The sequence below is a fragment of the Lepidochelys kempii genome, chromosome 9, assembly GCF_965140265.1.
Source record: "Lepidochelys kempii isolate rLepKem1 chromosome 9, rLepKem1.hap2, whole genome shotgun sequence".
NCBI lineage: Eukaryota > Metazoa > Chordata > Testudines > Cheloniidae > Lepidochelys > Lepidochelys kempii.
Genome location: NC_133264.1, coordinates 43611504 through 43637446, shown reverse-complemented (window position 1 = coordinate 43637446; position 25943 = coordinate 43611504). Strand labels below are relative to the sequence as shown.

Here is a 25943-nt window from a genome sequence, read left to right as displayed (position 1 = left end):
GTATTCCTACATCATCACGTAGCTTCACTTTTCCTGACATCCCTGCTATACATTACAGTAACCTCCAGGTTAAGAAATGACTACAACAGCAATGTTGCCAGTTTCAGTTAATCTCTAAAGAGTGTTGTGCAATTAAAAAAAAGGTAATTAAATCTATATATCTTCTTCATGCTGTAGTATTGTAAATACATTCAGAGTTAGAAATTTACTAAGACCATGCAGTATTTGTACAAATTTCAGTCATCGTGCATTGTCCCAAAGGAAACAGATTTAGTAGAATTAAGAAAAAAAGGTGCAGGAACTGAATTTACACGGAGATGAATTAGGGAATCCATTTTAGTGAGAGAAAAAGTTCAGCAAAATACAAACATGTTATATCAGGAGAGTACTTAACACATGAGCTTAATTTTAAGTGCATGAGATGTCCCAGAGCTAAGCATGTGATTAAAAGATTTAATTCAGAATCCATCCCTATTCAGCACAGGACTTAGACATGTGCTTAACTTGAAACACATCTTTAAATCCCATTGCACTCAAAGGGATTAAAGCATGTGCTTATAGCTAGGCACCTGCTGAAGTCCTGGGCTGAATTTAAGTATGTATTTGAGTAGGTTGCCAGGTCAGGGATGGAGTATCAGCATTTTGAATTAGTTTACTGAGTTAACATCTACTCTATCTTATAGTACTCTGGAATCCCTCAGTAAATCAATGGTACTGTTGCCCTTTACAGAGCATGGTGTATGTGCTGATGAGTTCTTTGATGACTGCTGAGTCTGATGTGTGAGTGACACTCCCATCCACAGGTAGGGTACATCCATGCACTAGCAATGATCTGAATCTGAGCAGCAGATTCTTTCCTCCTCTGTCCCTGGTCATCACAAAAGCTTGATCCAGTCCGCCTCAGAATGCCTTGCTCCATCTACAAGCTGACTCTAGCAAACAGAGCAGCATTCTGCATTCCTTTTCCAATCATCCGCAGATACGAAGTGATCTTTGCACACATCTCAAAATCTGTGCAGCACTCTGCCTCTCTTTCTAGTCCCTTTGTGAGCTTCAGAGTACAGCACACTCTTTGGGATCCAGTAATCCACCATTAACTTGACACGTCCAAGCTTCCTGAGTCTTTTCTTACAAATCAATGTTCCCATGAATGACATACCACCATGATTTAACACTTTCACATTTGTCACCCTGTCTTGCAATCTTAGTCAAAGAATTTTATGCAAGCATCTATATCAAAGCTGTTTAGTCTTATGGCATATTTGTCATCAGTCATAAATACAGATTTTCACTTTAGTTGACAATTTGTTATTTGTTATCTAGGCTCTGTCTTGCAAAAGATCAAAGTTCTTGGATGCTTTGCTGATTCTACTAGTGAGCTCAGCATCAAGATCTACATTGCTGGTAACAGTAGCGTCAAAGTAGCAAAACTGGTAAATAACATTCAGATGAATAACATCTAAGGTGATATCTGGAACTGGTTCTGAAGAGCTTTGGTGCATGATAGCCTTCTACAAGCTTAGTGCTAGCCCATAGATTTTGCATGAATCAGAGAACTTGGTAATAAGATGTTGTAGGGCATAAACATTATGATCCACAAACCTCCATCATGTCTAGTGTTAAGATAGACACCCTCTTGAACGTCACAGAATGCATGTGGAAGCAGGAAAGAAAAGTAAATATTAAACACTGTAGAAGCTCATATTCTACCCTGCTTCACTCCATTATTGATGTTAAACGAGTGAGACTTTTGGTTTTCATACATTACAGTTGCCTTCATGCCACAGTGTAAGGATTTCATTATATAAGCTTCGTCAGAACACTCTGAAGCCCTAACCAACTAACCATGTCAAAGGCTTTTGTTAAATCTATAAAAGCCATGTACAGTGGAATACGCTTCTCTCTGCACTTTTCTTGCAGTTGTCTTACAGAGAAGACCATGTCTATGGTGGACCTTCCCAAACTGAAGTCACACTGGCTCTCAGGAGAGATTCTCTCAGCTAAAGTTTGAAGTCTAGGTAAAAGAATACAGCTTAAGATTTTCCTCACAATGTTAAGAAGAGATATACCTCTGTGGTTATTACAATAACTTCTGGCTCCTTTAATTTTATAGAGTTGGATGAAGCAAGCATCCTGAAAATCTTGCAGAACAGTTTCTTCCTTCCAATAGAGTAGCAGTACCTTGTGTAATCTTTGCAGCAAGTCTTTGTTTGCACATTTATAGATTTCAGCAGGTAAACAGTCAGATCCTGAAGCTTTGTGGTTGGGAATCTTTTTGATGTTTTGTTCAAGTTCCTCTAGAGTAGATTTGGCATCCAGCAAAGTCATAACTTCAAACCCAGGCACTTCCACTAACACACGTTGGTCTACTACAGACTCCTTTGAGTATATCATTCCATGGTGCTCAATCCACCTCTCCAGTTGCTTCCTTTTATCAGCTAAGCTATTGCCATCCAGATCTTTCAGCGGAGCTGTCTTGTTCTTTATCGGACAAATGGACTTTCTAATGCCCTCATATAACCATCTACTGTCACCTGCATCAGCCGCCTATTGGACGCTGTCATAGAGACCCAGCCAAAATTCTTGAGCACACCTCCTAGAAAATATTTGAACAACCTTACGAGCTTCTTTTAGGTTGTTGAGTGAATCAGTAGTAGGAGTAGACTTTTGTAGGTGATCTTTTCCTCTCATCGAGTGGCAGCAGTATCTCCAAGTGGTCTACAAACCACCAGACTTTTTTTAGTATTCTTTCCAAAGCTCTTGATTGCCACATTGTACATATTTGTCTTCAGGACTTTCCATGCATCTGAGGCAGTTTCAGTAGATACTCTATTGGAAAACCTCTCTTTGGAACACTAAGTCAAACCCATATCAATAAAACTTGCTATTTTCACTTTGACATAGTGTAAGTGGTGCGGCCCCTATTATTTAGCCAGAGGTATCATACTGATGTAATGTAGATTGCTTTACTGGTCATACGGAAATCCCAAGGAAGAGGAAGTGGCTGTGTGTGTGTGTCTGCATGCCGAGGCTTAGGTCGTGGTGGGATTGAAAGCAAAAGAATGAGTACAGAGGATATGTGCAGGTTACAGGCTACACAGAATTGGTCCCTGTGGGAGGGAGAGAGTAGGAACAGGCCCTGGGCTGCAGTGGAGAGAGGGAAGAATCATGGAACAGCATGTGTTTGAATTAAGAGAGCCACGGCAGCACAGAATCCCCACTGACCCTCTTCTCTCAACATGAGCAAGTTATGGGGACAACCAATAAGCAACCTGTCACGGCTGATGAGCTGGGTAACTCACTGTTCTGCTTCTAGCTCTGTAGAGCATGAGAAAGGAGGAGCTAGAGACAGAACAAAGCAGAGAGAGTCACTCCCCTGAACAAACGAAAGGAGATGGGGCACACAAAAACAAAAGAGGAGTTTATGGGGAAAGAGGGAGAAAATATCCGGAGCTGGGGAAAGGGAACTTAAATTTAAATGGTCACAGATTCACTGAACAGTGTAGCAAGGGATTTCACCGGACAAGAGGGCCCGTTCGGGGATCATAAAGCAGCAAGGAGAGGACAGCACCCGAGGCCTGGGAGTTCCATGAAAAGGAACGCTGAACTGAGAAGGTCCTGCTCCCAACCAGATCCTACCAGAACGAGAATGGAAAAGCAGAGCAGCTAGGCTGATAAGTAATTGTCTCAGAGGAACGCAGAGGGGGAAAAAGGTTCATTCAATCTGCTAGTCATTCATCACTGTATGGCCTGATTTTCAAAGGTGCAGCTGCACAGCATCTTTTGAAAATCAAGATGTTCATGATTCCGGCCATGATTCTTTATATGGCTCTGCGTAGATGGAGCCCTGTGCCCATGTGGAGCTTACTACAGAACAGTGGGCTTGGCAAACAACTGCTCGATGCTCTCTCTCTATTTTTTTTTTAAATACAGGCTGTCTGATTAGGAGCTGTAGCACAGATCACTGTGATTCCCCCAGTGTGTTGGGAAAAGAAACATGGTAAACCACACTAATTCTTCTCTTTGAACTTGGAATCATTCTGCAAAGGTTACAGGCCTGATCTACAGCTGATGTACACTGGTGTATCTCCATTGAATTCAGGATGAGTAGGAAGGATAGTCTCGTTTGCTGAGCAATAGACTGGGACTTGGGAGACCTGGGTCCTATTCCTGGCTCAGCAAATCACTATATCTAGCCAGTTCTTCAGTTTCCTTTCTGTAAAGTGGGGCTAATACTTCCCTACCTCCCAGGGTCTTGATAAAATCCACTAGTTACTGTGGCCTGCTGTGGGGCCATGTTAGTACCTAGATACACAACTGAAAATCTTGCTCCTTGTATTTTAAATTTCCAGAAGTCATGGCACCACATAGCATTATGATTAATGAATCTCATAAACTAGATTCTCCATAACAGTTAAGATATCTGCCTGTCTAAATATATTTTAACATAACTCACTGCACTTAGGATTTCATACATCAGTTATAAAATTTTATATGAGCTAAAATTGCTTTTTATTGATAACATATGCGATTAAATGACATATGAAGAATAGTAAGTCCATCACTGTATATTTCTCAATATTTATAGCTCTCCAGTTATTTCCAAAAGCAAAGCACAAACTTTACGCAACCTGTTTTCCCACAGGTCTTGGAAAGATGAAGTCCATCCCACACATATTTACCAACACCAGCTCATACGTTAACTCCTAGTATGCTGGTTCTTCATCACACCTTTCTCACTACATTTCCATAACACATCACACTAATCAGTGAAATGTAAGGATGTGCTCAGCTCAGCTGATGTCATGATGCATTCACCAGCTTCTGGCAACATTTTATAATTAGTAGCATATTAGTTTTATTATATTTTCTTTGGTATCTATAGTAATAAATATCAAAGGGCTGTTCTCTGATTAATTAAAAGTCTCAGGGCCAGATCCTCAGCTATATAAATTGGTGTGACCCACTGCTCATTTACACCAGCTCAGGATCTGGCTCATAGGCCAATTCTGCTAAAAATGCAATGCTGAGTGAAGATAGTGAGATAGATCTTGTCAGGGACAGAACCAGACCAGTACATTTAAAAAACAAATTCTGTTAACTGTATTTCAGTTTATACTTCAGATTATTACCACGGAATTTTTAAAATCTAATTTACTTTTTACCAGCCAGGCTGCTTGCTTTTTTACATTTCATGCAGCTTGCACAATGAAAATCAGTTAGCCCCAAACACCAGCACAAGTTGCTGTGCTTTGGTTGCAAACTGCCGAAGAATGTGATCGAGAAGTACACTGTAGTCACAACTTTTTTTTCTTTTTTCTTTTTTAAGACAGTGTATTTGGGTTTCGGAATGCACATAGGTTTGGAAAAAATCAAAATAGATGTGGGTGCAAATCTTACAGCCTGAACTCATCGAGGCAGGCACTCAAGTGGAATAAAGCCAAACTCTGCTCTCAGTTACACCAGTGTAAATCCAGACCCATCTCCACTAACTTCAGCGAAATTATTCCCGATTTATACTGACATAGCAGGATTTAATTTAGCCAGTAATAAGTAATTGGAATTCTCTTGTAAACTGGCACTGAAATTCACTTAAACGTACCCTGGGTAGGATCAGCTTCCCTAAGCCACACATGGAAGAGACGCTCCACAGAGAGACACGCCCCCTTCTGTGGCACATCCTCGGGCCCCACCCAAACCCTAATCTAAGGTTCACATGGGCGAGGGGGTGAAGACCAGGGAACTTGGGGGCAATAGTGTGTAGGCCGGGGAGGGGTCAGAGAGGATGCACATCACAAAATTCCCTCTTCCCCACCACATAATTTAGGCACATGAGAACCATGGCAGAGGGACACCTTGGTAGCACAGCTACTTTGTAGCTGCACTGACAGGTGGCTGGAAGGCTGGAGCCAACGTGGAGGCACAGGGCCTACACGCAGATGGACCTGGCCTTGCTCAATCCCTGAAAATTCACCAGAAGCCCACTGCCTAATCAACTGCGGGAAGAATGTGTATGCCAAATTCTTTCCTCCACTACAGAAAAGGGGAGTAACGCTGCATCATGGAAATCTCCCCCTTCCCCCCACATGCAGCCCATCCCATGGATGATCCATCCCAATATCAATTGTCCTTAAAGGCCAGGAGCAAATGGACTCCTACAGGGCAATGTCCTGAAGTCACCCAGTTTTTACTCTGGCAAAGCTCCCATTGTTTACGATAAGAGTTTGCCAAATTAAAGACTGAGTCAATACTGATTAACGACATCAGGACTGGCCTGCAAGAAATACTGTCAGGCTTCAACTGGAAAGCACTACAGGGACCAATTATTCCCTCAAATACATCTACGTAACTACCAGGAAAGCTAGAGCCAGCGCTAGGCCTAAACAGACTAAGCAATTCCTTAGGCCCCCAAGCAGCTCAAGGGGCCCCCTTATTTGCTTTTTATTATGTGTTGTGTGTGGGGAGTCCCAACAAGATTCCAGTTTAGGGCCCCCAATGGACTAGCACCACCTCCGAGGAAAGCCTAAGACTGTTGTGGGTGGATATCAGAGGACAGAATTGGGTTTAAACACTCCTGCATGAGAAATAGTTAATGCAAATTATGAGGAATAAGGTTTATTTCAATGCACTTAGAGATATGTTTCACGTAGGGTTACCTCCTTTTATTGTTTAGATTAGCAGAGTGAGCCATCGTGAGAGCCTGGGTTTCAGCCATGTCTTTTGCTTGCACTATATTATCTGGTGAAGGTTTTGCTTCTCTTTCTTGGGGCTGTCCACACACTTTGTCAACCTGTAACAAAGAAGGAGGGGAAAAAACAAATGTAATTGTGTTGTTTGAAGTAAAAAGCAGATTAAATAGCACAGAAGCAAGTTTGTCCATTTTGGCTCATGTTGCGTATGAGGGAATCTCTGCACCACACCACAAGAGGCTGTCTGGGGCAGGCTGTCCGGGGCAGATGGATCCTTGTTTTCTTGGGATCAAACCCCTGCACTAGAGTGTTAATGTCAACAGGCATGACATAGATGATTGCTACCGACAATTTACCAGCTACTAGGACATCATGCAGTGTCCCAACTGTGCCACACCTGGAGATGGACTCCAAGAGTGAGCCTCAATCCCCTTTTCCTACATCACAATTTCACTTGACTTGGTGACCAACCTGAAGTGCAATGTGTGTGGACATCGGGCATAAGAAAGCTGCCTAGCAAGAACTACACATTGGTGTGGGGCCTTTCTATAGGACAGGAGTTGAAGAAAGTGTTTCCACACCCACTTGTCTTTACCTGGCAATCTGGCCAGAAGTTATAAGGTGTATGGAGTAAGGTGGATCTCTGGCCTGTATCTGGATGCTCAGACGCTTATTTGGAGGATGAACAGGCTAGTTACAGAAGCTTTTCTAGCCTGAATCAGGAGGGCGGGGTAAAATTGGGGTCTTCAGACCTTATTGGGCTTTAAAATGTAAGGTGCAAAATTATGTAGGCTCTAGTCTGTAGCAGAAGGATGCGTGGAGGGTCGATTGTGCCTCTGGCCTGTATGAGATCATAAGAAGTAGGATGTTGGTGTCTGTGTTCAGAACTGCTGGTTGAACTGGGGGAGGACTGAACATCTAGTCCATACACAGGTGTTGTTTACCAGTCAAGACACGGGATGTAGGTGGGTCTAGCAATGCCTGTGGCCCATAAAGAAAATGCAACTGGCATAAGGTGAGATACAGGGGTCAGAGTTAAGGGTGGTAATGAACCTTCACTGAATTTCCTGACTTTTAAACATTTTGTTTCTTTTAACTGCTGCACAGCGTTCTGTTAACATAATTTTTAAGGGCGCTATTTCTAATAGTAACTCAGTCTTAACTAAGGTTTGTCTGGGATTTATGGACAAATTTCCAAATCTGGGTACCTAAAGTTAGACACCTAAATCCACATTTAGAGACTTAAGTAAAGGCAGCCTTACTTTTAGTGAGCCCTCACAGCTGCCACAGGTTCTCAGTTCAGTGCCTAGGCTCTATTGGGCACTCGAGTTTCAAAGTTTTAGTCGGCATATATTTTTTGGTCCCTAAATTATTCCCTCCTAATTAAAATAGCCAACATCTGAATTTCACCCAAATTAAATTGCTTATTGTAAACTAGCTTCTTCCAGGAAGGAGGACTGTGTTGGAATTGGAAGCTATCACTTTAAGAGTGTGGAAGGAGAAGCAGGGGCAGATACCAGTCCTGCTTGCAAAGTGTGGTGCATGCAAGCAGAGTCAATTTGAAGAGAGCCAATTAAAGCAAGATGGGGTGAGTTGTGCCTCTCTGCCTTAGGGAGCAGCCTGTTTTCGTCCTCTGTTTGGGGTTCTTGTGCAATATTGTTCTGATTTCTAAGAAAAAAAGCAGTATTACATTGTAGCCTTCCAGCAAGAATATTTCTGTTTTTAACTAACTTATCTGTGTATATGCTGTGAACACACCACCAGTGTATGCTGGGGGTGTCACAGGAGGACTAAACAAGTAGGAATCAGCAGAAGAAAATCTGTGTTGATAAAAATCAGTGCATGTTTCCATAAGCAAAATGGAATCACTCAGCTCCCAGGCCGACCCATAAACATTCACCTCTGCTCTTTTTTCAGCAGCCCTTCCCAGGAGGATTTTCCAAGGGGAGGGGAAAGTGAAGTTGGTGTTAACTCCTTGTGTACTGGGGTCCAGGTACTGCCCCTGCATGTTAGCACACTAATACCCTTCAATACTGTAGTACAGATAACTATTAATAATAGGGCAACAGTCCCCATTTTATAAGGTGAAAATTATCATCTTTCAATATCTATTTCTACATTAAAAACTTTAAAAATACATCAAAAGCAATACAAAAAAATCCATCATCCAGCATAGCATTTAATTTGGTATTGGGAGCCACTGCCTCTGTCTCCTTGCTTATGCCATTTGAGTATTTGGATTCTTGCTGTACTGTGCATTCTACTGCACTTATAAAAACCCTACTGAGCCATGTCTTTCTTTCTGCCACTTGCTGAGCATTCCTGAACATGGATGACTTCAAATATTCTCTCTTTCATCTCTTCACACCAGTGAGCTATGTTGTCTCTCTCTCTCCTCAGCACAGGTGCAGTACAGCTAAATCCACCTCTGTTTACTCACTCCAGGAAAGTTACTCCTACGTAAGCCGAAGGGACACTTTCAATTGAGAAGCAGGCACGCTGTAGATATTGAAAATGAACACTCGGGAAGCCGCATGCAAGATGCTGACCAACAGTGCTAGGAATACGAGTTACTGCCTATTCCAGTGTAACGTATCGCAGTGAATTTATATTACAGCAATCTGATTTAAATGCATTGGATTAATCCTAACATTTCACACGGTAGCGGGAGGTGGAGCCATGCACCCGGCTCAGCAGTGGCATATGCTTTGGTCTCACCGCACGAGGGGCATATCTTTAAATACACTCAAGGCAGAGCTTTGTGAATGAAATATTTTATTTCAGTCTCTTCCAAACCTTTGAGAGCACATAAGAACATAAGAATGGCCATACTGGGTCAGACCAAAGGTCCATCCAGCCCAGTATCCTGTCTACTGACAGTGGCCAAAGCCAGGTGCCCCAGAGGGCGTGAACCTAACAGGTAACGATCAAGTGATCTCTCTCCTGCCATCCATCTTCACCCTCTGACAAACAGAGGCTAGGGACACCATTCCTTACCCATCCTAGCCATTAATGGACTTAACCTCCATGAATTTATCCAGTTCTCTTTTAAATCCTGTTATAGTCCTAGCCTTCACAACCTCCCCAGGCAAGGAGTTCCAGAGGTTGACTGTGCGCTGTGTGAAGAAGAACTTCCTTTTATTTGTTTTAAACCTGCTGCCCATTAATTTCATTTGGTGGCCCCTACTTCTTATATTATGGGAACAAGTAAATAACTTTTCCTTATTCACTTTGTCCACACCACCCATGATTAAAACCACATAATTGGAAACATAAACCAAAAATCCCATTTAAACCTATAGGAGACTGGGCAGATGGGTGTAAAAGCAGCTGAGTCACATTCTGGCAAAGGGTTTCTTGCATCCTTTGCTCTGCACCTCATATGTCTCACACATTGCAATATTCCAACATCCCAGTACAAGCTACTGCAAACACCTCTCTAATTACACTACATCAGAAGAGCTAGGAGCCACTGGCTTTAAAAATTAGAGCTGCCAAATCAAGTCTCTGACTGTGGATTAGTTTTAAGGCAGTTCTTAACTAATGAGCAGAATTCATGGGAAAACTGAAATTTTTCCCCTGTGAAATTTCAGTTGAAAAAAAAAATCTTTCTTTGAGGTTTTCTGTAAAAAGTATTATTGGCACACGAAACCTTAAATTAAAGTGAATAAATGAAGACTCAGCACACTACTTCTAAAAGGTTGCCGACCCCTGCTCTAACTCTAAGATAACAAGTGTAAATAAAAAACTATTAAAAATTAAAAAACAGACATATTCAGGTTTTAGGATACCTGAAATTTACTGCTAGAGATGATTTTTTCTGTTAAAGAGGTTAAAAAAGTTGAGAGCTTAGTTGTCTGTTGTCACTTTCACAACACACAACATTATTGCCAAACTCAATTTATAAAATATCATGAGATTGGCTTAAAAATTAGATTCTAAAACAAATAAAAAATCTTTATATTTGCTTTCTGGTTTTTAAGACTTTAGGTTTCATAATTTCAGGCTCTTCTCTTCCACTATGAGGGCTAGAAACATGGAGGGGGTTGGGAGAGCTTGTATGCTTAAAAAAACCCCCAAACCCACTAATTACCTGACTCTAGGAGCAGGATCTTTAAAGAAAACATCAAATTTTGTGGTATGGGATAAAATCGCAAGAGTTGGCAACACTTACAATAAAAATCAATCATCAGTAAGGCTGGAGAATAAAGCAAGTTTGGGATTTTGCACAACTAATTTTTCAGTTACCTCAGATATTTCTAAAATAATCCCATAATCAACACAGACTATTAACAACCTAATCTTTCAAATTTCCTTCTTTAAATTTCCAGGCCTCAACATTAAGCCAGCCAAACTTTGGTTACTAATAGATGAAAGGTTACGTCTCTTTATCACCTATGATAGTGCTAAGCCGTTCCTATTGTCTCATTTTAATAATAATAAAAATAAAAACCGAACCCTATTTTCTAAAGGTGAAGAACTACATTGAGAAGCTGGTATTCCTGATAAGCTGTTGCCACCTGAATATCAATAAAGTTTTATGATGCCATATATTTTTCTTGGGCTTTTTGCTTTAAATGCCAAGGACTGTTAAATCCTAGTTTCTCTGATAAATGCTAGCTAAATTTTGATCTAAGTATCTCTATTCCGTTTTCTTTTATGGATTTTCCTTAGCACAGAAACATACACTCATGTATATGAAGGATTATTACTTGACCCCTGCCATTTGTCCTTTATAAGAGTGATTATTTACAATTATTGCAAAGGCTTAACAAAAATAAATTGAAAAAAATGTCATTCAAAATCCTTTGAACTCTCTCAGCTTGAGCAACCTTAAAAATTTAGGTCATATTTAATATACTTAATATAATCAAACAAGGAGAAAATGTCATGCCCTTCTAGACTTGGAGGGAATATTATTTCCCTAAATCGGGAGACCTTTTCCCCATTTCAGAACATAATGTTCTCTGATTCTACAGAGAGAAGGTTTGAAATTTTAAAATACGAGATTGTCATGTGGTTAGTACTGGAGTTACTATTAAAGCCCTTGTGTCCTTTCAAACAGCTTTCTGCCTTTATCTGTAGCCACGCAGCCCCAGCGAAATCAAGTCCAGCATCTACCCTGACAAACTTCAAAATTCCAGTGACTTCCAGGGGGTTACCCAGGTGTAAACAAGAGCACAGTTTTGTCTAGTATGGCCTTATGGGCAAACTAAGGGTAGAGTTACTCTTTTCACGTTGGACTCCTCGGAGGTCACAGAATCATAGAAGATTAGGGTTGGAAGTGACCTCAGGAGGTCATCTAATCCAGTGGTTATCAAAATAGGGCTGCTACTTGTTCAGGGAAAGCCCCTGGTGGGCCGGGCCGGTTTCTTTACCTGCCACGTCCGCAGGTTTGGCCGATCGTGGCTCCCACTGACCGCGGTTCACCGCTCCAGGCCAATAGGGACTGTGGGAAGCGGTACGGGCCGAGGGATGTGCTGGCCACCATTCCTGCAGCTCCCATTGGCTTGGAGCGGCGAACCACGGCCAGTGGGAGCCGCGATTGGCCAAACCTGCAGACGCGGCCAGTAAACAAACCGGCCGGCCCACCAGGGGCTTTCCCTGAACAAGCGGCAGCCCTAGTTTGAGAACCACTGATCTAGTCCAAACACCTGCTCAGAGCAGGACCAGCACAGACTAAATCATCCCAGCCAAGGCTTTGTCAAGCCTTAAAAACTCTAAGGATGGAGATTCCACCACCTCTTCCCAAGCTGACTCAGAGGTTATTGATTGGCTCAAGACCATCAGTTGTTTTTTCCACCTAAACATTGCCTTGCTTGTCTTGCCCACACCCAATCACTATATCTATTTCTCTCTCTGCTACTCCGATGGTGCCTGACACAGAATCCTAAACTTGTCTCAGAAACAACAGGGAGTGCCCCACCCCACATGTGCTAACAATTCATAAAGACATTCAGCTTTATCTGAATTGCAGGTTAAAATATTATTCTCCCTTCAAAAGTGATGTGTGAGATCAATTTTGACCTTAGGTAAGCTAGAGCCAAGTCCTGCAAGCCTTTACTCATTATGACTTCTCAGGAACAGGACATTGTGGACAGCTCAGCTAATGAAAACCACCGCTCAATATGAAGCGGAGATAAAAAAAATGTAAAAAGCAAACAAAATGTAGGGTGGATAAGGAATGGGATAGAAAATAATATTGAAAATTACAATGGTTTATATAAATTATTGGTATGCCCTCACCCGGAATACTGTAATCGGTTCTGATCCCACTAGCCAAGATTTGCAAATATGAGTCATGATTTTGAGTACTTCAATTTTTTTCAAGCTGAATTTGAGGCACTTTAAAACAGCTTGAGTTTCACAGGGTGGTTGCTCAGAACTCTCTGAAAATCAGGGCCTTTTAGAGCATCTAGGTCAGGGAACCAAAAAATTGAGGCCTAGTTTTAATTAAGGATATAGGCAAAAACAGAGGGGAGTTCTGAAATGAGTGATAAAAGATATTAGAGGTACAAAAAAAGACTTCCAGATAAAGAGAGATTGAAAATATTGCGGCTGTTTAGTCTACAGAGAAGATGAATAGGAGGAGACAGATGAGCCAGTGCTTTTCTCCTAATACAAGAACAGGAAGACATGCAATGAAACTGAAAGTCACATTTAAAACTTATAAAACAAAATGTATTTTTATGCAGTAATAATGATAACACCTACCTCTTCAATCATGTTTTTCATAAGTAAATCTCAAAGCACTTTACAAAGGAGGTTGGTATCATTATCCCTATTTTACAGATGGCAAAACTGAACCCAGGGGAGAGGTGACATGTTGTAACTAAATGCATAACTTAATTGTGGAACTCATTGCCACTAGATATCATTGAGGTCAAGAGCTTAGAACTAAAAAGCATTATACATTTATATGGATAATGAGAACATCGACTGTTATATTAGATAGAATTTCTTTTTTTAAAATAAGGGATACAAACCCATATACTCCAAGGCATAAGCCAGCAGAAGCAACTTCCCCTCTGGCAAATTATTCCATAATAGTCCATTATAGAGTTTCCTTCACTTTTTTTTGGTAACATCTGGTTCTGGCCACTAGGATATTGGACTAGATAGATCACGGGTCTGATCAATTCCTATGTTCCTATGCAATATGGTCATTCACCTCTATGGAAATTTTGCCCGAGTAAGGACAATATTTAGTCCACAGTTTGTATGAGGAAATTATTTTAATTAAATTAAATGACTGCACTTCTATAACAAAAGCTCATTCAGTAAACGAACTGCCAGCTCCCCTGAAGGGTAACTGTTGATCTGGAGGTAATAACGTAGTTTTATTATTATATCTCTCAGGAGGCAGCAGGGTCCCATAGGTATGGCAATGGGCTGGGAGTCAGAAGCCATTCCCACCTGTGCTACTGACCAATTATGTGACCTTGGTCAAGTCAATCTCTCTGCCTTGTTTATTTAGCATGTAAACTCTTTGGGGCAGAGACAGCCTCTTACTATGTGTCTGTGCAGTGCCTCTCAAAACCTCTGTTGGAGCCTATGGGTGCTATTGTAATAGAAATACATAATAGTAACAACTGTAACAAAGTTCTTAACATTTTTCATCCTGAGTTTCACTGTGGAAAAAAATTGAAGTAAAAACGAAAACAACTTTTTCCCTATCATCTAGTTTTTTTCTACGTAGTAAAGATTTAAACAGCACAGAAGCAGACATTTAAAATTCTACAGAACAAATGTGCCCTTTAAGTTTGATCCATTATCAACAAGTCATTAAAAACAATCAGTCCGTTTTTGAAAAAAAGAAAAGCATATCTATAAATTTTACAGGGAAGAATTTGGCTGTTAATGTATATGTTTACTGTGGGATTATTTTAATTGTTAATTATTTGCATTGTGGTAGTGTCTAGAGGCTGCAGTCAGGGATCAGGGCCCCATTGCGCTAGCAAACAACAAAGTCCCTCCACCGAAAAGCTTACAATCTAATTTTAAGAGAAGAGATAATTGGTGGATACAATAAACAGATGGGGGAAATCAAGACAAAAGAGATGATTATGCTCTTGAAACAGTCCTTTGTACGTGATACTCTTCTATTAATTTCCCTTCCTTCCTAGCAAACAACAACAAAATGCCATATTACTGAGAGGGCTAACACCAACCAGAGGCTGTTTTAAATCTCACAATAATTGGGTTATTTGATGCTAAATCCTCCCCTGACTCATACTCACTGAACCCCATTCACTGAAAAGGGCCTGTATGGGTGACAGCAATATTTTGGTGCTCTGTACTCAGAGCAACAGAACCACTGACCCTGAGAAAATCCAGAGGCATAAGATACTCTTCCCACCAACCAAAGTCTCCTCCTGGCTGCTAACAGACTGGCAGATTGCTCTTCAGTCAGTACCTTGCTGCTCAGGGAAACCTTTGCCTTAGGCTCTAGCTCCCTGTTTGGTCCTCAGTCCTCTTACTAATGTTTGGCAAGTGAGATCTACTGTAAGCTTTTGGGTGTCAGGTGTCTAAGGTGTGAAGGCAAAATGTCTTGGGAGGCTGTCACATTCTGGAATGCAATCCAGACCAGTGAGGGCCCATGTCATCATTGTGTGCTCTGTAACCCTGAGTGCCTTCAGTGATGTGCTGCTGTGGCTCACAGCATGGAGCCAGCAGCTGGCTTGTTACACCCCAGTCACACTCTGGTACCCACCAGCCTTGGTTACTACTGACCAAGTGACCCCAACACACTCCCTGTCCAAATTGTCCCAAAACCATGATCTCTGCCATATCCAGCCCTTTCCTGGGCCATTCAGAGGAATACTAAGGTTCCTTTGCTCCTTTAAAGGTTCAGCATCCAGCAGCTTGCCACATTAACTGGAGTTAACAATCATTTCGATTCAAACACAGCACTGGGTCGGTTTAGAATAAAATAAAACAAGTTTATTAACAACAGGAACTAGGCTAAGTGATGCCAAGTAAAAGAAAATAAAGGTGGAGATGGCTACAAGCAAATAAAAGTGAAAACATGCATCTAAAAGTCCAAATATTAATCTAGCAAGGTACAAACCTTTAAAATGGTTTCTCTCATCAATCAAACTTTGCCCAGCATGGCCAATTGTCTCTCAGTCTACCACCAAAGTACAGGGTGCTGGTTCCCCTTTTCTTCCTAGGTCAAAGAAAACGAGGGATTCTTTGCACCTCTCTTCTATAGTCCAGTGAACCTTTAAAATGGATTCTGCTGAAAGTTACCCCCCAAATAAAGTTAATTCAAGCTGGAAGAAGGAAACATGCAGTCTGGCAGTGAAGGAAGTTCCATGTTGGTTTCTTCTTCCCTGGGGTTTGCTGAATGCAAATTGATCTGTTCCTGCCATCTCCGATGTAAATAAATTGCCACTTGACATGTGATTGCTAATCAACTCTGATGACATGTGACGGGAGGCATTGGCTTGTCCTTTGTCTGGGAGAAACCTGTTTACCCACTACCCAGGCTTATCTGGTAAAAACATTTTAATTCTGCATTTCCTTCATATTTGTATGGTCCCTTGGGCATTTAGCATACATACACCATGCAAGAATATTAATGATCAGTGTGTTGTTAGTTTTCCAATGATACCTTACATGATATATATCTGATACAGTTTATGACATTAATGAACTGGTCAGGCCAGCTGAAACTCACTAGCAGATGCCAGTGAGCCCCTTGCCCTCTTGCACTGGGATGCTGTTAGGGTCACAAAGATGCCCCAGGCTTACAATCCAAGCTCCTTGTCTTCTTCTCAAGGGACTATGTCCCATATATAAAATGAAATCATAATAAATGTGTGTTATTTACAATCTCAAAATACTGGAACATTATCAGTAAATCAAGAAAGCACAACTAACTTCTCTAGCTTAAAACAGGGCAGTAACTTCAGGCAGTTATTTCCTTGAAGGTTATGGGAAGATTAAATGAAAGCAGTGGCTAGTTAGACCTCAACCCTATGACAGATGTACTAGGAAACTATTAATTACACAGATTCAAGAGAAGAGACATTAGGAAGGAAGTTGCCTTGTAGGATCCAGTAAAAGACTGGGCAAATCTAGCCTATCAAACAATAATTGAGCATTTCCTAAACTGTTTGAATTGGAAAAATTAAAAGACAAAGTCTTATTATTATTTCAAGTTCACAAACTGTAAACTAACTATTGCCTCTCCGTTAGCAAAACAGAGCCAAAATAACCTCCGGTGATGCTCCTAACTGCATCAGCCAGTCAGAGAATCAGAACCAATATCATTGTGGCCAGTGCTAACTAATCCATCTTGAAACTCAAAAATGTTTTGCAAAAAGTGGCATTGAAATTTTTACAGATATAGAGATAATGGGGAGAAAAGTCAGTGCCCAGTTTAGTTGCAATATTCACGAATATGAAACCTTGCACAAGAAATGCAAGCTCCATGAACTCCAAAGGGACTGGTTTCAAATATTTAGAACTTCTCTGTGAATAATTATTTAATGAACTCTAATGAAAAGTGAAAACTTTAATGAACTCTGTTACAGTATAAACAGTTTAACCTGATGCATTTTGAGGTCAAGTTATGTTTCTGGATATCTCTGTGGAAAGTATCATGTAATGACTCTGTCCATCTATGCAAAAAGGTTTAATCTATCTTCCTTTTTGAACAAAAGGGTCAAGCTTTGAAGCTAGTCTATTTATTGGAAAAGATGAGAACTTTACAAAGTATGACAGCAAAGCATAGTTTGCAAATCAGCCATGAAATTGCTTATTAAAAGTAAATGCCCTGCTGGGCTTTTTAGGCTGATGTGAATATATATTGTTTTCCTTTGCATGTCTTTTCTATGGCAGAACAGACACATGCTCCATGACATGCTGGCCTTTCATACACAAACAGTGGGTCAGATTCTGTAGTTGCTACTTTAGCAAAATTCCCATCATCTTCCACAGATATTTTGCTCAAATAAGGAATGCAAAATTTACCCCAGAGTGATTTGGGAGAGAATTTAAGCAAAGCAGTTATGGACATGCTTGAATGCAACTGAAGTCCCATTGATTTCGGATTTAAAAACATATACTGAAGGTGAAGCTCATACTCGTATTCTTCGCTGAATAGGGATAATTTGCTGAATTGAGCCTTAGACGGGAGCATATATTTTGGAAATTTCATGTAAAGTCACTGAGACACCTATTCATATGAACATTTAAGAAACCAGCTGTATATTATTCTACCTTTTCAACAGCAAAACTGGGGGATAGTAAAGGCACATTCATCTGAACAAAAATATTTTTATGGCACTTCATGTAATCTGACAGTCAATTCTTTTTTTCTTCATTTGCTTTTCAAACAACTGTTTTCAGTGTATCAAACAACTTACAAGAAATCTGAATGCACACATTTCACTGGTTAGCTTTTCAGCATATCTTTAGTGATTTAAAAAAAACCCCACATTGCTATTCAGTAACCCTCACTGATAAATAGTTATCTATTATAAAAATAAAACGATATGCCAGTACCAGAAGAGGACAATGATTGATTTCCCCCTACTAATACACCTAAGATCACGTACTGATCATTTCTGACAGTCAGTCCTTGTTAGTGGTGACATTTGTGCTTAGATATTGACAACCTGGAAAGAATAAGCCTAATTTTATAATTAATTACAATAATCTAGTAATGAAAGGGAATTCTATTGGGAATCAATCCAAGTGAATCACTTTAAAAGCTCTCCAAAAAATTAGATAATTTTCTAAAGTTAACATAAGAATAAATCTATTAAAAGATTTCAGTTTAATTTGATTTCCTTTTATCACTTTTGAAATTAATTTCATTAAACCAGAAATGTAATGGTACATGGTGTTTTTATTATTCATTTTCATTCTGAAATGAAAAGCTTTTAAAAAATATTACTGAAGTTTCTCCTAGCATGCCAAACTTAAATATTAATATGATAAAAAATTCATAAAAGTTTGTTCTTCCAACAGGCCAGTCTAGTAACTGTATTAGAGTAAAGTGCTCTCAAGAAAAATAAAATGCATACTGCAGAACTTTTAAAAACTAAAATCAGAAACATACGCACATACCCATAGGGCTTGTCTGCTTGGAAAGTTATACAGGTATAAAAAGGTATGAATTGAAACTGCTATGGTTAAATCAGTATAACTCCCCACATGGACAATCCTAATTCAGTATCTCTTCCCAGTTTAGATTCTGTGACTTTGGAAGGGGTTTAAGTGAAAATGAAAAAAGCCACTCTTATTCCAGAATAAAAGTGCCCACACAAAGAAGTTATATCAGTGTACCTACCTAGTTTAACTACACTGCTATAATTCCCCATATAGATAATCCTCTGGTTCTACCACACTTACTCATGTTGCATAGTATCTTAGTTCTCAAGTAGGTCCATTGATTTCAGTGAGTCAGACTGTGAACTCCTCCATCAAATGTCTGATCCCACACCCACGTGATCAGTCCCATTAACTTCAATGGATTAGTCATGGTACTAACTGCCCATCGATGTGAGCAAAGAGCTTCAGATCTAGTCCATGGAAAACAATGGACCCACTTGAAGAGTAAGATACCCCTCAAAAGTGACTAATTCAGAGAGAATCTGGTTCTAAATTTAGGCTCCTTGTTACTGATAGAGTATAAGTACATTAAGGATGGTTTCCTGCAATTATGCTGGGGTTAGAGCCCTGTGATACTAATACCTTATTGATTTGACCCAGAGATCACCACTGGGAAGCTGGGCAGTTTATTTACATGCAAGATGTTTTCTGATATTAAAATACACTTATATTTCCCTTTCCCTGAGGCTTGTTTTTGGTAGCTCTTTCAATGAGACCTGGAGACTTAAATTTCTGTATTTATCTACAGAACAGCTGCAGCTTGGACAGTACCAGTAAAAGCTTACCCACATGGTCTCAGAAACACTAATTTGAATGTGAAACCTTTATGGTTGAGTCTTCACTGTTGTTCATTTCTTGGCCTTTCTGGGACCACCAACAAGGGAGCCAATTAGTGACAATTGCAGTTGTGATTTCTGTGAATCAGATAAGTGGACTGCAGCCACCAACTTCACACATAAACAGTTAACCATTTATAACGGCTCATTGTGAACCTTATCTGGATTTGACCCAAAGGTGATTTAGAAGCGAAAGTTTCAATATTTGCTTAATTCTCTGCCCGAAACACACCCACACATTGTGGATGCCATCAAAGCCTATGCTGATTTGCATTTGGTTATGAGGGTAGACAAGCCGTTATTTCACTGGCAAGACTGATGCCAATGGTGTTACACCAGTTAGTCCAAAGATGCCTCTCAATTAATGCACCTTGTCGCCACTTTTTAGGTCTGGCATCCAGAACAGCCTCGTGAGAATTATTCATTAAGCATCAGCAACATGCTCAGTGCTATACAATACACCTAACTGAAGGCGATAAGCAATGGCACTTGGAGTGGGGTTTGCTAGCTCACTCCTTGACTTGCATTACTTTCACTGTCTGCATGTTACTGTGTTAATTGTTATCTGCTTTTGTACAACTTGCTATCACCTTCAAGCTTTGAAATTGGTTTAGCTGAATGTATGTCTCTCTCTACACACACTGCCCCCAGTGGAGCTTATAATGAGAACTACTGCTTATTCGTTACATTATTGTCACTGTAACAACACTATCACCCTGCACTTTTTCTTGTTTTGTAAAACTATAGATAGCTGGAAATGCCCCTTGTGTCGTTACACCTCATATTCTGTATGGAAATATGGTTATGATATGAATATGACATAACTAAGATATACTTTATGCAAGATGGGACTTGTAAGATATCATTGGAAAGGTTATAACTTACTGAATGTGTTTATCTAATTTGTATGCATGTATCATTTTTGTATCCGAAGCTGGGAATAGCAACCATGTCTCTGTATTTCAAATGTGCTACATTGGATGAGGCCAAACAATGTTAGTGGCTTATTGAAGAAATGCACACAAGCACAAGGATCACCCCAGGAACTGTGTGCAATAGAAACCTCTCAGAGATAGCACTACCCAATGGAAACTGTTGGACCCAGGTCACAGCAAAAAAGCTTTCCAGCAAGTGAGGGGAAGATATAAAAGAGGGACAATGACAACATGAGGGGACCTCACTCTCCCTACAACAACACGCCTGAAATCACCTGAGGAACAAAGACTGAACTGTGGGAAGTGATGGACCCGGGCTGTAAGGATTTTTAGCCTGTGTAAGAAAACCTGGGAAAGCCAAGGCAACTTGTGCCTTAAGAATCTTGCAGCCTGTCTATCACTCAGGTTGAGAATTTGTTAATTTGTAACCTACCTATCTAGTGTGTTAAGATCAATTTGTGGCTTTTGTTTATTTACTAAGGTAATCTGCTGTGTTCTGTTTGCTATCCCTTTAATCACTTAAAATCTACCTTTTGTAGTTAATAAACTTATTTTGTTTATTATTAAACCCAGTTTATGTAATTTCTAACTGGGGGAGGAGGGCAAGAGGTCATGCACATATCTCTTCATATTGAGGAAGAGGACAGATTTTTAGGAGATTGCGCTGTGCAGATTTTTCTATACAGTGCAAGACATATTATTTTGGGTTTATCTCCGAAAAGGGGTGTGCACGTGAGTGCTGGGAGAGTCCTCTCACACAGAGCGGACTTCAGTCTGTGTCTGCAGCGGGGTGTGGCCCTACCTGTATGTGTGCTACAAGAGGCCAGAGAGCCTAATTCAACAAAGCAGGGAGAGGGAACCCAGGCTGGTCGAGCAGGAGAGGATCAGTGAAAACCCAGCTGTCATCCCAGAAGAGGGGTCTGACCTGTCACACCTCTCAGAATGGTTTGTATAACCTGCAAGGGACTCCCTTCTGGTTTGATTTGAAATGACTATTTGTGTTTCTCAACATTAAATCACAGGTGCCTCTAGAGAATGAAATCCAGTTGTGTATCCCCAGTGAAGATATAAAATGCAAAGGTTTACAAGGCAATTCTACATTCCTAACTTTGCTCAGAATCAGATCATCATAAATCTGTGCTGAATTATACAACATCATTTCAAAATGTCCACTTTGGCCAAGTCTTCACCTGGTGTAAATCAGCAGAACTCCATGTAAACCACGTCAATTTATCTCCAGCTGAGGATCTGGCCCTACATTTAAGGCCAACATATCAGATAATGCAGTAAAAAAATCTTTGATAATACTTTATCTCTATATTGATGCACTGACGCAAATGCATAAACATAGTACATCCTATGATGTAAATTATGTTGTTATAATACAATTCACTCTATAAATCAACTTACTTGAGCTAAGTGCGGCCAGATCATCTCTCTTAAATAGCCGGACCACAGATTAATGAGATTCCTGGCAGAAGGAAATGTCCCTCAGGATCAACAGAAGAGATGCTAGTCATGTCTACTGGTCAGAGGAAATGGGGGCTAAACTCTGATGAGAGGGAATCTCACAAGGAAAGAACTGCCTTCGTCATCCCCAGTGGGGTCAAATGACACCCTGGAAGCCAATACAGTAACCTGTTAAAAGGGTGCTGCAACCTTCTCCACAGAAATCAGATCAAAGCGTCCTACTATAAATGTCCCAAGAAAGGCCTCACCACGTGGTACTCATTAAAAGGCAGACTCTGACCTTTCTTTTATTTGACATAACCCTTTTTCCTTAAGCCAACTGAAGACAGAACAGCACTATTGTGAGCACCTACAATCCTCCCGTGATTGCCATATTTGCAAGAGGAATTATACATTGGTCGGCTGATGAGCTCAAATAAGGCACCTTTCAGCTCTCACACTGGAACCCTTTCAGGAGTCTGATTTTTCTTGCCTACCCTCCAAATTTCACTTCACTTAAAAACTACTTGCTTACAAAATCAGACATAAAAATACAAGTGTCACAGTACACTATTACTGAAAAATTGCTGACTTTCTCATTTTTACCATACCACTATAAAATAAATTGATTGGAATATAAATATATTTACATTTCAGCGTATAGTATATAGTGCAGTATAAACAAGTGATTGTCAGTGTGAAATTTTAGTTTGTACTGACTGCACTAGTGCTTTTTATGTAGCTTGTTGCAAAACCAGGTAAATATCTGGATGAGTTGATGTCCCCGTTGGAAGACCTCTACGTTCCCCCAGGGGTATGTGTATCGCTGGTTGAGAGCCACTGAAAGACACAAAGTACCAATCCCTAAACCCTCTGTTCCAACAGGTGTCATGAACACTGCCTAGTAAAAACAAATTGTGCAGGAGGTAAAGAAGCTGTGATATTAAGCTTAGACATCAAATTAGCTGAAATAAACCTAGAACATTTTGCTATTGCTAAATAAACATGTCAATAACAATAAGTTCTCAGCTCCCTCAAAAGAATGTCAGTGTGATTCCTCTTTCATAGAAAACTTGGAAACACAATAAGAAAGAACTATTGAGACATTTGTTAGGTTTTTTTTCTATGAAATCATATTTTTTTTCAATTACTACTCCTTGCTGACAGCAGGTGACATTTAGCAAGTTTCCTCCTGCTTTTATTTTGTCTGAACACAAATTAAGCAATTTTAGGGTAACACTATTGACAGCAGAACTTACTCAAGAACTGTCAGAGGTATTATAACAACATACAACATTAATATGAAGAAGCAGAGCACACCTGAAATACAGCTGGTGGTGAATATACTTACAAGCTATTTCTAAAGTGGTGACAAGATACAATGTATTCTAAAGGTTTCAGAGTGGTAGCTGTGTTAGTCTGTATCAGCAAATACAACGAGGAGTCCTTGTGGCACCTTAGAGACTAACAAATGTATTTGGGCATAAGCTTTCATGGGCTAGAACCCACTTCATCAGATGCATGGAGAGGAAAATACAGGAGCAGGTATAAATACATGAAAAGATGGGAATTGCCTTACTAAGTGTGAGGTCAGTCTAACGAGACAATTCAATTAACAGTAGGATACCAAGGGAGGAAATATCAGTTTTGTAGTGGTAACGAGAGTGGCCCATTTCAAACAGTTGACAAAAAGGTGTGAGTAACAGTAAGGGGAAATTAGTATGGGGGGAATTAGGTTTAGGTTTTGTAATGACCAACCACTCCCTGTCTTTATTCAGGCCTAATTTGATGGTGTCCAGTTTGCAAATTAATTCCAGTTCTGCAGTTTCATGTTGGAGTCTGTTTTTGAAGGTTTTTTTGTTGAAGAATTGCCACTTTTAGGTGTTATTGAGTGATCAGGGAGATTGAAGTGTTCTCCTACTGGTTTTGAATGTTATGATTCCTGATGTCAGATTTGTGTCCATTTATTCTTTTGCATAGAAACTGTCCGGTTTGGCCAATGTACATGGCAGAGTTTCCTCCCTTGGTATCTTACTGTTAATTGAATTGTCTCGGTAGACTGACCTCACACTTGGTAAGGCAACTTATTTGTTAGTCTCTAAGGTGGCACAAGGACTCCTCATTGTTTTTAACGTATTCTAAAGCTAATTCTAAGATTCCTCTAGTTTCTCCTAAACAAAATGTACTGTTTCTCTTCCAATGTACTGTCCTTGTATTGGCGACAAAGGAGCAAAGAAAGCACTCTTTTACTTTCTTTACTGCCAGCCTGATCCTACTCCCATTGTTGTCAATGGGAGTTGTGTCATTGACTTCATTAGAAGAGGTTTGGGCCATGGCACAGAAAATAAAGCCTTACCTCTTTTGGAACCCCAATAAAGTCAATGAAAACATTGGCTTTGGATCAGTCTTCTGGTTTCCAAATGTACGTGTCCTGGCAGCTCCCATTCCTAACCGGAAGTCATAACTCTATATGTGGTGAGAGAATTCTTGTAGTTTGGGATTGTTATTGTTTGTTAAATAATCTGGTAAGAACAAATGAACAGCCATCCCAAGTCAAACAAATGGTCCATCTAGCCCTGTATCCCATCATGGACGGGGCAGTGTACAGAACAGGGCAATTGTGGAAAGATCCATCCCTGTCTTCTCCTCCCAGCTTCTGCTGTTGTTTAGGGATCTCTGATCATCTACCTTATCTTGCTTGAACTTTAATAGTTGATACACTTGCTAGACAAATGAACAAAAAGGGATATAATATTGCTGTTAAAACCTGAACTATAGATCAGACCTTTAATTTCTAATAGTGTACCTTTAGACTTTATCATGCAAAAACTCGCCATGGTAATATATTAAGCAAAAGGCATTTTTGTGTATTTTTCCTACTTTAATCTTAGAAACCCAGGATTAAAAAAAAACAGGCTAACAGAGGTGTCTTGTTAAATTGTCTGCTTCCTGCAGAACTCTGATTGATTGTGCTGGAAGTGCTATAAGGCACGGTTATTAGTATGGCAAAATTTGGTGGTAGAAGAAAGAAACAGTATGAAAACCAACAGAGCAGGAAACAAGGAAGGAAAATGTTTATTATGGAGCCATGACTGTGGCTCCATAGTTGTGACTGTCAGGTCTATTCCATTCCAAGCTCTATCTCTGACCCATTCTTTGTTAAAACAAAAACAACAAAAGGGTCCACTTCACACCATTGTATCTAGCCAAGAAGTCCTGTCATTATTTCTCTGTCTATAGACCATTTCTTCACTGGTAGCACACTGTGACATTTCTTAAGTCCATTCATGTACTTGTCTGGCCAATTTCTGGTAAAGTTGTGCACAGGGGTTGGGGGAAGGGAGACTCTTCCTTTTGACCTGAAAATTCTCATGCTTAGTCAAAAAGCCGAGAAAAACTGTTGTGGAAAATGTGATGCAAATCAGACAGGCTGTTTCGGAGTTAGAGGTTATAAAAAAAATTAATGTTGGACTTAAAAACTAGATGTATATCTTTGGGAGTAAATCATACCTCAGAAAAATGCTTTTAGACCCCAGTCCAGCAAAGCACTTTCATAATTTTAAACATGTGAATAGTCCTATTGAAATCAGGCACCAAGTCAATAGTGAAAGTATGTTAAAGTTACATGCGTGTCTCAGTCCTTCCCAAGAACTAGTGATAGTTCCCCCGCCCCCCGCCCCCCTCCCCAAGAAAGGTATAAAAATTCAATAATTATTAGAACATTTCAGTGAAAATTGACAGGGTATGAGCCACCAGCTCTGGTAACATGTTAAATGTGTGTCAATAGCTTTGAGAGGCATTGATTATGCATCAGCAACCAGGCATGCAGTAAACACATTACACAAAGCACAATCATTTACAAAGAGGCAAAGTAAATGTGTTGAGCCTACAGAAGAGCTAGATAGGCC

General features: G+C 40.1%; 1 protein-coding gene across 4 annotated transcripts in view; it reads right to left on the bottom strand.

The window, feature by feature from the left end:
* The window catches only part of LOC140917371 (glypican-5-like), a 609804-nt gene that overhangs the window by 371309 nt on the left and 212552 nt on the right, over positions 1-25943 (bottom strand). For all 4 annotated transcript variants that reach the window (XM_073360049.1, XM_073360046.1, XM_073360047.1 and 1 more), the window contains exon 4: positions 6657-6790. In XM_073360049.1, the coding sequence (XP_073216150.1) occupies positions 6657-6790 (134 nt within the window). The remainder of the gene's footprint in view (positions 1-6656; positions 6791-25943) is intronic.